General features: G+C 40.4%; 1 protein-coding gene across 1 annotated transcript; it reads right to left on the reverse strand.

The window, feature by feature from the left end:
* Window positions 1-12,857: 12,857 nt before the first annotated feature.
* DDX53 (DEAD-box helicase 53) lies at window positions 12,858-14,756 on the reverse strand. Its single transcript, XM_007991287.3, has one exon. It carries the CDS (start codon window positions 14,754-14,756, stop codon window positions 12,858-12,860), a length of 1,899 nt encoding a protein of 632 aa, XP_007989478.1.
* Between the last annotated feature and the right edge of the window lie 281 nt (window positions 14,757-15,037).

The raw sequence follows: 15,037 nt of genomic DNA on the forward strand, positions 1-15,037 counted from the left end.
ATCATTTAACATTCTCTTATCTGTGAGACAGCAGAGTTAAATTAGAATGAAATGTCATATGGTAGTTGATGGGAAGGCACTATAAAATAGCGTGCGTGTTACAGGAAGAGCCTACAAAGAGAACAAAAACAAATGCCTGGGAAGGGCTATGACAATGCCACATTTATTGATTGCAGAGAAAATTAAAACATTTATGTAAAATGGCATATAGGTTTTCACAGGGCATGAGCCTAAAGTCAGTTAGTTTGGACTTCAAAGGGATTTTACTGAATATGAGAAATGGGTTCCAAATGAAATTTTAATTAGGACCCCAACACACATTGGTGTGCTTACCGCCAAAAGTCTGCCACATATTGCAAGCTTAGGAAGATTGGATAGACTTTATTTAAGCTGGGTAAACATCATTGCAGACATTTTACCCCATTGGAAGAGCAAGAAGAAAACAGAATTTTGCAGTAGGAGAGGGGATCTGAAGAGGGGACTAACATTTACATGAAGTGTGAAAACAATGATGGGCTTTTGGTATTGTTTATGTGCTGTGTGAGGAGCACACAGAATTGAAGATTGTGGTAGTTTTTTGAATTTGAATGGCACTGAACAGCTTTAGCAGCAATCGGAAAGTGAAATGGAGGAGTCAGCATAAAGAGAGAAGACCAGTCCTCCTTTCATCTTTTCATTTCATTATAGATTTTTATCCAATCAATACACCAAGAAATCCTGAATTACCATTTTTTTTCTTTTTAAAGGGAAGGACACTTGGGTTACAGGAAAGGAGGAGGGAGGGAGAGAAATGTTTTTGCTGACTTTCACAATATTCTTGTAGAAATACTTGCTCTTTTTTTTTTTTTTTTTCCAATTGGATTTTCAGGCTTATGTGGGAAAACATACATGGCCCATCAATTCCTTTCTCCATATTCCTCTTCTATATGAAAAGAATTTTTAAAAAATTGTCCTTGTCTTCATGAGAAGACTCCTATTGCTTTGGACTATATATCTCCATTAGGTGGAATTGTTCACCCTGAGCCCCTCTAGGCTGTTGATTGCGAGAATTTCTATGGTTGGCTACCTTTCAAATCTGTCAGAGCTGGTGATGTATTCTGGGTGCAGCCAAGTGTGAATGCTGTTAAAGCTATTGGTTCAGATGACCTTGATGTTGGGTCTCTTCATGACTGCAGCTCAGGTTTTCTACTCTGCTTGTTTCTTACTTCTTCCTCTTATTGCTGCTGACTGTTCAAAACCGGGGCTTGTTTGATATGCTTCCAATTTTTAAAAAAGTATAGTAATTCCCTATAGAATCCTGTGTTTTCTGTGTCCCTGTTAAATAAACATCCAAGAGAAGAGTTTAATTTGCTTATTTTAGTCAACTCTCATCCAAATAAAGTATACCTCATTGGACCCTCTTCTCAATGATGGAAAATTCACAGCCTCCACACAAGGTATTTTATGGCTAATTTTCCAATTTATCAGTTAGGATACTTTGGGCTGCCAGTAATATAATACTCAACTAATAATTACTTAATAGAGATATCTATTATTTTATATAAAACAAAGTTCATAGGTAGGGGATTCCTGGGTATATTGCTTGGGTCCATTATTTACTGGGGGTAACACCTATGAAAGATAAAGAGGAAAAGTATCAAGAGGTCAGGGAAATCCTTCTGACTGCAGCTCAGATCTGATACCTGTGAAACTAGAAGGTAAAGAGAGGAGGATTGGGTAGGAAGAGCCTAAAACTGCATTGAGGCTCTGATAAATCAGGGTGAGCCTAACGGGGAGCACTGCTTCAAATATGGCCTATAGAAGTGTCCAGTGTTGGCCAGACATGACTGGGCCCCAGTGTCTCACTGTGCTCAGCGATTGGCTGAGACTTCCTGGACGAGGTCAGTCTTGGTTCAGGTGCTGCCAAGGATTGTCTGCAGGTGGGGGCTGTCAGCTAACTGCACTCCTCACAGCTAATCAGCAAGCTTTTTCTTGAACGGAGATCTGAGCTGCATACCTCCATAGCTGCCACATAGAGTTGAATTCAGCAGCACAGTTATGTGATCCAGCTACTTCCCAAATTTCCATTTGATCATACTTAGCATGCTAGTATTCTTCTTCAGATTTATTTCTCCATCGTCTAAAAATGACTGTCACAGCCTCGTATCTTTACACAAGTGTACAAAAGCAGGAAGGACCTCATGTGTCTGTTTGTAAGGGAGAGAGATCTTTCTCTAAAACTGCCAAGCAGACTTTCCTGTCAGTGCCATAGGCCACCTTCGTGTCACATGCCCATGCTTTATCTGTAAGGGAGGCTAGGAAAGTGAATGTCTGCCTTTTGTGAGCTCTATAACAGGAAGTGGGTTATGCCAGCACGTAGAAAGGGACATAGGAGGGAGGTGGTGGGGGTAGCTGTCGGGTAGGTAAACCACCAGTGTCTGCTACCCTAACTATGGCTAATGTGGCACTTCATAATTTTATTCCCACAAAAATTCAGATTTTAGAAGTTATAAATTGAGCCTGGATTTATGACTTGTTACACTGGCAGGTTCTTTGGCTTATCTTGCATTCCCCAAATATTCCTATCCCTTCCCCCAGCCAGCAGTATGAAGCTTTACTGCAGTCTTTCTTCAGATCATTTCTTACTTTTCTTTTACTGTTGTCATGGTTCTGTAGTTTACTACATGCCACGTGAACAGATATCCAACCACACCATTTAGACTAATATTTCAAAAAGACTTGTGAAAAGTCTGATTACTCAGTGATTGTAATCCTCTCATTTTAAGCTTTCAGTTTACCCTGCGGGTTTCTCTAGTGCTAGAAAGCTGCAGAGACACTCAAGGCCCGAGAAGAAGAGTGGCAAAAATATTGCATAGTGTGAAAAATACCTTTACAGGGTTCTTATTTTGCTATAAACTGAGGTGTCTGTGTGCTTTACCTAATAACGTCTTTCTCATCTCTCCTGTATTTCTGTGTACTATAGCTTGCTGTTTAATTGAATCAATCCTTTTCAGCACAGAGATAGCACGCTCTACTTCCTCACTTTTTGAATGTAGGAAAGTTATGCAACCTCTCTGAGCATTAGTCTCCTAATCTGTAAAATGAGATAAAAGTGTCCCTTTTATGTGGGTGCCATGTGTAAAAGACACAAACAACATGCATTTTTTCTTATTGTAAGGTGAGGTGTAGGCCAACAATTGTTAACAGATAAAACAAGTAACAGAAATAGAAAAGTTTACTTTTGCTCAATGAAAATAAAATAATGTACTTATTTTCATTCAGCTATTTACTGTGCTCCTACTATGTTTGAGGCATTGTTTTCAGCACTTAAGATGCAGTGTTACCATGGACACATAGAAGGGAACAACACATACTGGGGCTTTTTGGAGGGTGGCGTGTGGGAGGAGGGAGAGGATCAGGAAAAATAACTAATGGATACTAGGCCTAATACCTGGGTGATGAAATTATCTGTACAACAAACTCCCATGACACAAGTTTACCCATGTAACAAACCTGGCACTTGTACCCCTGAACTTAAAAGTTAAAAAAAGCTGCAATGTTAGAAAAAAGGTGTTTCCTATTAGTGGCATTTACATTGAAGTGGGGGAAAGACAAGACATGGTTGTATTTTAAATACCCTCAGATACAATGCCTGTTGAAATAATTTCTGCAGTCATTTAATTATTCATTAAGTTACTTTTGAAGCAGTTATTCAAAAGTTATGCTTGACATTTTTATTATAATAAAAATAATATTCTTTGGGAGGCCGAGGCAGGCGGATCACAAGGTCAGGAGATCAAGACCACGGTGAAACCCCGTCTCTACTAAAAATACAAAAATGAGCCGGGCGCGGTGGCGGGCGCCTGTAGTCCCAGCTACTCGGGAGGCTGAGGCAGGAGAATGGTGTGAACCCAGGAGGCGGAGCTTTCAGTGAGCCAGGATCGCGCCACTGCACTCCAGCCTGGGCGACAGAGCGAGACTCCGTCTCAAAAAAAAAAAAAAAAAAAAAAAAAAAAAAAAAAAAAAAAAAAAGTAATATTCTTTTATAGAAATTTTAGAAAATAAGGTAAAGATTAAAACCATCTAGTGATCAGGCGTGGTGGCTCACGCCTGTAATTCCAACACTTTGGGAGGCCGAGGCAGGTAGATCACTTGAGGTCAGGAGTTTGAGGTCAGCCTGGCCAACATGGTGAAACCCCGTCTCTACTAAAAATACAGACATTTGCCTGGTGTGGTGGCGTGCACCTGTAATCCCAGCTATTTGAGAGGCTGAGGCAGGAGAATTGCTTGAACCTGGGAGGTGAAGGTTGCAGTGAGCCGAGATCACGGCACTGCACTCCAGCCTGGGCGACAGAGTGAGACTCCATCTCAAAACACAAAACGAAAGAAAACAAACCGTCTATAATCCCATAATGTAGAAAACCATGGTTATCGGGCCGGGCGCGGTGGCTCAAGCCTGTAATCCCAGCACTTTGGGAGGCCGAGGCGGGCGGATCACGAGGTCAGGAGATCGAGACCATCCTGGCTAACACAGTGAAACCCCGTCTCTACTAAAAATACAAGAAAATTAGCCGGGCGTGGTGGCGGGCGCCTGTAGTCCCAGCTACCCGGGAGGCTGAGGCAGGAGAATGGCGTAAACCCAGGAGGTGGAGCTTGCAGTGAGCCGAGATCGCGCCACTGCACTCCAGTCTGGGGCACAGAGCGAGACTCCGTCTCAAAAAAAACAAAAACAAAAACAAAAACAAAAACCATGGTTATCATTAGTTTGTGTGTCTGTGTGTGTCTATTTCATTTGTTTTTGTTTATATAGATACATGGGCCAATGTAGTTTTCTTATTTTCTTTCTTTCTTTTTTTTTTTTTTTTTTTTTTTTTGAGACGGAGTCTCGCTCTGTCGCCCAGGCTGGAGTGCAGTGGCCGGATCTCAGCTCACTGCAAGCTCCGCCTCCCGGGTTCACGGCATTCTCCTGCCTCAGCCTCCCGAGTAGCTGGGACTACAGGCGCCCGCCACTTCGCCTGGCTAGTTTTTTTGTATTTTTTAGTAGAGACGGGGTTTCACCGTGTTAGCCAGGATGGACTCGATTTCCTGACCTCGTGATCCACCCGCCTCGGCCTCCCAAAGTGCTGGGATTACAGGCTTGAGCCACCGCGCCCGGCCTACCAATGTAGTTTTCTAAAAACAATCAAGATCATTTTATAAACTGCTTTTCCTTCTATTTTAAAATATTTGTTAAGAACATGATTTCTGCTATTCCAAATCAAGAATAGATATGCTGCAATTTAACTAGTATCCTGTCATTGGACCTTGAGGATTAAAAAACAATTCTGTTAATTACCACTATGATAAATAACCTTGTTTATAAATATTGTTATGTATATCTGATTATCTCTTTGGGGTAAATGTCTGGAAGTAATATTACTGATCTAAAGTCTGTTAAACATATACAGATTATATATATAGTCTCAACCATCCCTTCAAGGAATAGAATTAAATCAAATTTTAATTTATCAGTGTTTATTTCCCTGCATCCTTTGTAGCATTAGGCACTTAAAAAGAATCTTAATACAATTTGTTAGAGAAAAGTTATATAATTGGTTTAATTTTAATTCCTTTGATTATAGAGAAGTCAAGTGCTTTTTAATATGTATGTTGTTCATTTGTCTAGTGAGTTGCCTTTTACATTTCAGCCCATATTTATTCAGTTCATCTTTTACTTTTTCTTTGTAAAAAACTCCATATACAAAATATAAATAACTATGATCATATTATATATTTTTAATTATTTTTCTGGTGTTTCCTTTGCCTTTGATGTTATTTTTGACATTAAGATTTTCATTTTTACTTTGTCAAATCTATTCATATTTACTTTTAATTTTCTGTGGTTGCTTTTCTGTTTAAAAATTATTTTCCACGTTGATATCAGAAATTATTTCTCTATAAACTTGATGTTCTTTTGTTTTTTTACAAAAGCAATAATCTAGTGGGAATTATTTTCTACTAGTAGGTGTTTTTTGGTTGTTCAAGTGTCCTGCTATATATTATGTATTTTTCATTTATTTATTTTACTTATTTGGTTTGGAATAGATTTTTCTTTCTTCACTGATTTAAAATGGTCTACTTTTATTGCCTACTAGATTCCTATGCAGATAGTATAAATGTCAACATTATTCTTTGATAACAAGAACTGTAACTGCTGAAGTTTTGGAATGAAGGAGAGTAGATAGGAACTTGGGGAAGATGTGGTACTTTGGCTGGTGTCAGAATGGTAACTGTGATTTGTCTTGGCAGAGAGGAAAAAGAAAGGGCATTCCAAATGTGGGAAAACAGCTTGAGCAACACCCGGAATAGTGAACAAGCATTATATAGATGATACAGTAGGTGATGGGAGAGGGAAGGTGGAAGGGACCTAATATTTGTTGAATGCCTACTGAATGTGAGTCACCATGCTAAGAATGTTATGCATAACTTTGAGGTCGCACTTTGAGTCCTGTGTATATTCAGTGCTTTGCTTTCCGTCTGTCCCAATTTGTATGTAGAACTCAGTATTTCTTTGAATTTCTGAAACACAATTTACTCACACAAAAACTTTATTGGTCAATCAGTGCAACCAGTTTCTTGACCTCAACACCATATATTCTGGACTGAAAATTCCATTGTTGTAAATTACTGTGCTGTGTATTATAAGTTGTTTATCCTTGACTTCTACCCACTAGATGCCAGTAGCAATGCTGCCCTCTAGTAGGGACAACTAAAATTGTCTCCAGACATTGCCATATGTCCCTTAGGGAGCAAAATCAACTCCAGCTGAGAAATATAGATTATACCAAAGAAAGGAAAGTTAGTGGAGGGTTTTTTTGTTTTTTGGACAGAGTCTTGCTCTGCCACCCAGGTTGGAGTGCAGTGGCACGATCTCTGCTCACTGCAACCTCTGCCTCCCAGCTTCAAGAGATTCTCCTGCCTTAGCCTCCCAAGTAGTTGGGATTACAGGCTCCTGCCACCATGCCTGGCTAATTTTTTGTATTTTTAGTAGAGATGGGATTTTACCATGTTAGTCAGGCTGGTCTCGCGCTCCTGACCTCAGGTGATCCACTCACCTCCACCTCCCAAAGTGCTGGGATTACAGGCATGTGCCACCGTGACCAGCCAGTGGAGGGTTTTATATGGCGCATTGCACACAAATGAATATCCTCTTTTTGTTTTCGTTCGTAAAGTCCCTTCTTGGCTTCTCTACACCTAGGTTTGCGCTTTTATTTTTGCTTAATCCATTGCAAGGTTTCTCAACTGTGGCACTACTGACATTCAGGCCAGATAATTTTTTGTTTTAGGGAGCTCTCCTATGAATTGTGGGATGCTTAGTGGCATCCTCTGACTCTACCCAGGAAACAGAATACCACCGCCATCACCCTCAGTTATGACGACTGATATGGTTTGACTGTGTCCTCACCCAAATGTCATCTTGAATTGTAGCTCCCATAATTCCCACGTGTTAGGGAAGGGACCTGGTGAGAGGTAATTGAATCCTGGGGGTGGGTGGTTCCTGTGCTGTTCTTGTGATGACGAGTAAGTGTCATGAGATCTGATGGTTTTATAAAGGGGAGTTCCCCTATGCAAGCTCTCTTGCCTGCTCACCACGTAAGACTTGCCTTTGTGCCTCCTTCTCCCTCCACTATGATTATGAGGCCTCCTCAGCCATGTGGAACTGTGAATACATTAAACCTCGTTTTCTTTATAAATTACCCAGTCTTGGGTATTTCTTCATAGCAGTATGTAAATGGACTAATACAGTAAATTGGTACCAGTAGAGTGAGGTGCTGCTGTAAAGCTACCCAAAATGTGGAAGTGACTTTGAAACTGGATAACAGGCAGAGGTTGGAACAGTTTGGAGGGCTCAGAAGAAGACAGGAAGATGTGTGAAAGTTTGGAACTTCCTAGAGTCTTGTTGAATGGCTTTGACCAAATGCTGATAGTGATATGGACAATAAAGTCCAGGCTGATGTGGTCACAGATGGAGACGAGGAACTTGTTGGGAACTGGAGCAAAGGTGACTCTTGCTATGTTTTAGCAAAGGGGCTGGTGGCATTTTGTACCTACCCTGGAGATTTGTGGAACTCTGAACTTGAGAGACATAATTTAGGGCATCTAGCAAAAGAAATTTCTAAGCAGCAGTACATTCAAGAGGTGACTTGGGTACTGTTAAAAGCATTTAGTTTTATTCATTCACAAAGATACGGTTTGGAATTGGAACTTACGTTTAAAAAGGAAACAGAGCATAAACGTTCAGAAAAATTGCAGACTGATGATGTGATAGAAAAGCAAAAACCATTTTCTGAGGAATAATTCAAGCCAGCTGCAGAAATTTGTATAAGTAGTGAGGAGGCAAATGTTAATTCCCAAGACAATGGGGAAAATGTCTCCAGAGCACGTCAGAGGTCTTCATGGCAGCTTCTTCCATCAGAGATCTGGAGCCTAGGAGGACAAAATGGTTTCATAGGCTGGGTCTAGTGTTCCTCTGCTGTGGAAAACCTAGGGATTTGGTGCCCTGCGTCCCAGTTGCACCACCTGTGGCTGAAAGGGACCAAAATAGAGCTTGGGCTGTAGCTTCAGAGGTTGCAAGCCTCAAGCCTTGCTTGAGGTTGCAACACCAAGCTTCCACACGGTGTTGAGCCTGTGGGTACACAGAAGTCAAGAATTCAGGTTTGGGAATCTTTGCGTAGGTTTCAGAGCATGTATGGAAACACCTAGATGCCCAGGCAGAGGTTTGCTGCAGGGGCAGGGCCCTCATGGGGAACCTCTGGTAGGGCAGTGCATAAGGGAAATGTAGGGTGGGAGCCCCCACACAGAGTCCCTACTAGAGCACTGTTTAGTGGAGCTGTGAGAAGAGGAACAACATCCTCCATACCCCAGAATGGTAGATCCACCAACAGCTTACACCATGCACCTGGAAAAGCCACAGAGATTCAATGCAAGCCCATGAAAGCAGCCAGAAAAGGGGGTATACCCTGCAAAGTTACAGGGACAGAGCTGCCTAAGACCATGGGAACCCACCTCTTGCATCAGCGTGACCTGGATATGAGACCTAGAGTCAAAGGAGATCATTTTGGAGCTTTAAGATTTGACTACCCAGCTGGATTTCACACTTTCATGCGGCCTGTAGCTCCTTTGTTTTAGCAATTTATCTCATTTGGTATGGGTATATTTACCCAAGGCCTGTACCTCCATTATATCTGGGAAGTAACTAAATTGCTTTTGATTTTACAGGCTTATAGGTGGAAGGGACTTGCCTTGTCTCAGATGAAACTTTGAACTGTGGACTTTTGAGTTAATGCTAAAAAGAGTTAAGATTTTGGGGGACAGTTGGGAAGCCCTGATTGGTTTTGAAATGTGAGGACATGAGATTTTGTAGGGGCCAGGGACAGAATGATATGGTTTGGCTGTGTCCCCACCCAAATCTCATCTCGAATTGTAGCTCCCATAATTTCCACATGTCATGGAAGGGACCTGGTGGGAGGTAATTGAATCATGGGGGTGGGTCTTTCCCGCACTCTTCTCCTGATAGTAAGTCTCATGAGATCTGATGGTTTTATAAATGGGAGTTCCCCTACACAAGCTCTCTTGCCTGCTCACCACGTAAGATGTACCTTTTGTCCTCCTTTGCCTTCCACCATAATTGTGAGGCCTCTCCAGCCATGTGGAACTGTGAGTCCATTAAACCTCTTTTTCTTTATAAATTACCCGGTCTTGGTATTTCTTCATAGCAGTATGAAAATGGACTAACACAACAACCCACCAAATCTGTCTCCAAACATTGATAAAATTGGTCCTGGTAGAGAACCACTGATGTAGACTACACCAAAGACAGGAATTTCGTAGGGATACTTTTTCTCTGCAAAACCTACAAGATATAACTTAGAAACCCTCTATTTTTTTTTTTTTTCTTTGACATGCCTTTTTGGTTACTAAGCAATTGGTTTTGGTTGTTTTTCTTATGCTGTCTCAGGGATTCCCCATCTCAGCACTATTGTTTTGTGCCAGATAATTCTTTGTTGTGTGGGGCTGTCCTGAAGATTGTAGGGTTTTTAGCCTCTACCCACTAGATGCCAGTAGCACCTCACCCCCCACCCACAGTTGTAACAACCAATACTGTCTATAGATATTGTCAAAGGTCCCCTGGGGAGCAAAATCACCCTTGGTTAATAGTCATTGCACTATTTCTACTTATCTTTCTCAATACACTAGTTCTTCTGTTCAGCATTATGTCGTAGAAGAAATCCATACATCTCTCATTTTCTTATAGACATTGAGTGATAATTTTTCTTGTAACTGTTACTTAAACATGATTATGGAAATATACTATCTCAAGTAGTCAAACTGTTGCATTCTTTTCTAACAAATATAACATTGCCTCTAAGAATAATTCTGGAAAATAACATATACTCTAACTTGCTAAACATTTATCATTTCTCCTCTGAGTGAACAGCACTAAGCCATTTGAGCTTCTATTACGGTTCTGCTATAGATTGCCTTTGCATTAAATTTGCACACACTTCTCTATTTCACTAAATCTGAACTTGTAGAGAACCTCAAGACAAGCATATTGCCTTTAAACATAATAACTATACTGATATTAAGAAATAGAAATATTGGAATCAGGCACTTCCGGGTCAAAATATCCCTGAAGTCCTTTCAATATCACTTAATTTCTCTTTAACCAGGTTTAGGGCCCTTAGGCAAGTTAGCTCCTCTGACTTTGCTTCATCCTCTGCAAAATAGGAGTAAGATTTCCTTCTGAGTGGGTTCTTATAAATATTAGAGATTAGGAGATAAAGCACCAGGTATGTATCACTCAAAAATGTTAACCATTGTTACTAATTTTTTCCAGAGATATTAAGGTATACCTTTTAAAAAGCCTTTAAAGTCCATACTTTAAGCCTTCCATACCTATACACAGAGTATTTACTTCTTTCTTTCCCTTATTTTCTGACTTATTTATAGTCACAGGTAAGGCATGCTGGGAAAAAAAGATTGTTGCCTTAATTTTTCTCTTGATTTTGCCAGAAACGTTAACTAATTCTAATGTTTTCATGAACACTGAATTTTAAAGTTTACTTAGCATCTTTGTGGGGATTTCTTTTTGCAGGTGTGAGAAGTACCTTGCTTCTAAATAAGGCATAAGAGGCAGAATTATAGATAAAATTAGGAAGAGTTTTACTAAAATTGGTTCTTCTGGCAAAAATGTCCTTTGATCGTTTTGTTTTGTTTTGTTTTTCCTTTTCTTTTTCTAGACAGAGTTTTGCTCTTGTTGCCCAAGCTGGAGTGCAATGGCATGATTTCAGCTCACCGCAACCTCCACCTCCTGGGTTCAAGCGATTCTCCTGCCTCAGCCTCCCGAGTAGCTGGGATTACAGGCATGTGCCACCACACCTGGCTAATTTTGTATTTTTAGTAGGGACAGGGTTTCTCCATGTTGGTCAGGCTGGTCTTGAACTCCTGACCTCAGGTGATCCACCCGCCTTGGCCTCCCAAAGTGCTGGGATTACAGGCGTGAGCCACCACGGCCAGCCCTTATTTGATTGGTTTTAATGTTTTCCCCAGTAGATAAATTTTTCTTTCACTTTTTTTCCCCTGATATATGTATGTGTGTGTGTGTGTGTGTGCGTGTGTATATATATACGTGTGTGTGTGTGTATATATGCTTTTGACCTTCAAATTGAATTAAAGCATGTTGAAAAGAAAAGCAAAGAATTAAATGAAAATCTACCAGTTACATTGCAAAATCAATTAAAATGCAGAATGCACTATTCTTGTCATTGAAAATGATTGTTTGGTTCAATTTATTATGCAAGGATGCAATTTCCCCTAGATTAGACAAAAAAGTGTTAATACAAGGCTGGGGTATACAGTTTTAGTTATAATATCACCAAATTTTAGAGGTGAAAGGGATCCCTAAATTAATTAATATAACTGTCCCATTTCATGAGTGGAGAAATTGAGGCCTAAAGAAGGCAAGTGATTTCCTTAGAGTTTTAAGCAAGGGTTAGTGACAAAATGCATACAAGGACCTGATTCCCAATGAGTCAGATATCCTGCTCTGTTGATGACATCATTCTGATAAAAATAGAATTGTGGAAACTTCTAAAAAATGTAGCACTTATTTTCTAATGAACTAAAACAAGTAGAGAATGGTAGTGGAAATAACTTTAAGAACTGTCGTGGCACCAACTGCTGGGGTAGGGGGAAGAGAATATTTTGATTGGATAAGCTTGAAGCTATGCTTCAATTTAGTACAACTATTTTAAAGTCAGAAAAGCACCACTGTTGTCTTCTACCAAGTGTTTTAGAGAAGACAAATGGACATGGCAGACTATAAAATTAACACAGGAAAAGAAACTCAAGTATCACATGTTCTCACTTGTAACTGGGAAGTAAATGATGAGAACTTATGAACACAAAGAAGGAAACAGCAGACACTGGGGTCTACCTGATGGGGGAGGGTGGAAGGAAGGAGAGGAGCAGAAAAGATAATTATTGGGCACTGGGCTTAATACCTGGGTGATGAAATAATATGTATAGTAAACCCCCATGGCATGTGTTTATGTAACAAACCTTCACATATACCCCCAAACCTAAAATAAAAGTATTTTTTAAAAGAAATTAAACTTTAACACATAACATTTATTTTTTCTTCACATAGTCTCTCACTCTCTCATTTTTGAGACTTTTTAAAATTAAGGAACATACACAATATTTAAAGTTTAGCAGTATTATCTAATAATTAGTTATTTCTTCAAATGGCCAGTATGTTTCCAATACTTCTTTATCTATATTCAATACTGCATATCTAACATGCCTTGAATCTTCCAGTAGCCTGGTACAACTTTTCAACTTAAACGATAATGAAACTTCTTGCGCCTTTGTCCAGGTTTTCTTGATCGTGTTTCTGTGTCCCTCTTTTGTTGATTTAACTTGTATTGCTCAGCTATTACTACAAGATCTTCTGGAACACTCTGATTTGCTCTTTCCAGAATTTTAATCAATTCACCGGCCATTTTCGCATCTCTCTGAGTGACGAGGATAACTGACGTGCCAGTCTTTCCTGCCCGTCCAATGCGCTCTACTCTGTGTACATATTCTTCAATATTCCATGGGAAATCGTAATTATATACATGTGTGACATCATTAACATCAAGACCTCGGGCTACTAAATCAGTTGTAATCAGTATCTTTATGTTTCCACTTTCAAAGTCCTCTAATGCTCGCTCTTTATCACTCTGTTCACTGTTGCCATGTAATGATTCTACAGATATGCCTTGGATATTGAAGTCACTTGATAAGTCATCAGCAATATGTTTTTTGCTGACAAACATGATGACTTTGTCATTGGGTGACATGTTCTCTATGAATTCTTGGGTGAGAGCTCGTTTTTCTTCTTCTGTGGTAACAATTATATTTTGCTTCACTGTATTTACAGCAGCTAGATTCAGATTACCAACATAAACAATCATAGGATCTTTCAAATAAGAACGTGCCAGTCGACGAACGGTATCTGGCCAAGTTGTACTTGTCATAACAGTCTGCCGGTCTGGGCGCACATCTAATAAAATCTTCATTATCTGGGGTTCAAATTCCATATCCAGCATTTTATCTGCCTCATCCATAACTAAGTAGGTTATGCTTCTTAGGTTGACAGAGTTATTCATTTGTAGGTCATTCAGCCTCCCAGGAGTTGCAATAATTATATCTACATCTTTACTAATGTCTTCTATTTGTCCAATTCTGTTTCTACCACCACATATGCAAATGCTTTTTAGATCTTTATATGAATACTTCGAACATTCAGCTTCCACCTGAAGAGCCAACTCTCTAGTGGGTGTAAGGACTAGCATCCCAGGCCCATTCCTTTGCTCTCTAGATAATGGTTGAGAATCAACATGAATAAACCCAGGCATTAAATAGGACAATGTTTTCCCTGTTCCGGTTTGTGCAACTTCTATAAGATCTATTCCTTGTAGAATAATTGGCCATGCCTGTGACTGAATTGGCGTTGGCTTTACCAACCCTACCCTTGTTATGCTTTTCAGAAGATCAGGGTATTGCTGAAAAGCGTCTTTAAACCTACAAGTTGGTTTTGGGATGAGACGCTTTTCATCACTTTTCAAGTCATCACATATTATGTTGAAATTTTCCTTTCTCCAGTTAATTACCTGCATTTCAGACATGCAGCTTGTTGCTTTGGATTCTATGTAAAAATTTTTCTTAACTGGTGGTAGATCTGCCCATTTTCTGTTTTCGCACTCCATGACTGCTGCCCCAATTCGATCCCAATTTGACAATGGCTGAGCTTCTCCAGCAATGTCATTTCTGCCTAGATTTATTCCAGTAGGGGGTTGGGATGCAGCATTATCCACACTGGATTCTGAGTTGTAGCTTTTTTGTTTTCTAGTAAGTGTTTCTATAATAGCTTTGGCTTTTGCTTTCATTTCCCTGTTGCCAAAAATTCTGACTAATGCTTCTGATTCCCCCTTTATAATCTGTATTTTAGTGTTTGTCGAATGTTGTAGATCTTTTATTTTTGATCCACTGTGACCAATGACCGCACCAACCATGTTGTTCTTTATTTTAAAGCAGAGTGGTGGTTCACGGGAGCCTGCTGTTCTCGGTCCCTGATGGCCGAAGGGGCCACTCCAGCCACTGCCTCTGCTGCCCCTGGCATCCCATCTGGCCCCAAGGTCTCTTGGATTAGCCTCCGCTCTCTTCCACTCTGGGGCCCGGTGGGACATTGTGTGATAGTGGGAGTATCGGCACCGGCTTCTCGCCTACATACGGTTGGAAGTTCAGGTCTGCGGCCTCTTTCCCGTCACCTTCTGCACGAAAAGATGGCGGTGGCAGTTATTTCCGGGTGCTAGTCACGTAGCTACGCAGCAGTTTCCTAAGAAACCAGTGTTTGTCGTATAGGGGCGAGGCTTTGATGGCCTGACCAATCACAGAGCTTGGACTGGGGTGAGGTAAGCCAGCGTCTGTGACGCAAATTTAAAGAGGTACTTACTCTCACGTAAGTGCT

Source organism: Chlorocebus sabaeus, chromosome X (assembly GCF_047675955.1).
Source record: "Chlorocebus sabaeus isolate Y175 chromosome X, mChlSab1.0.hap1, whole genome shotgun sequence".
NCBI classification, from domain to species: domain Eukaryota; kingdom Metazoa; phylum Chordata; class Mammalia; order Primates; family Cercopithecidae; genus Chlorocebus; species Chlorocebus sabaeus.

Bases quoted from the DNA above. Each gene is read 5' to 3' on its own strand.
- DDX53 (XM_007991287.3), bottom strand. From the start codon at position 14,756: ATGTCCCACCGGGCCCCAGAGTGGAAGAGAGCGGAGGCTAATCCAAGA.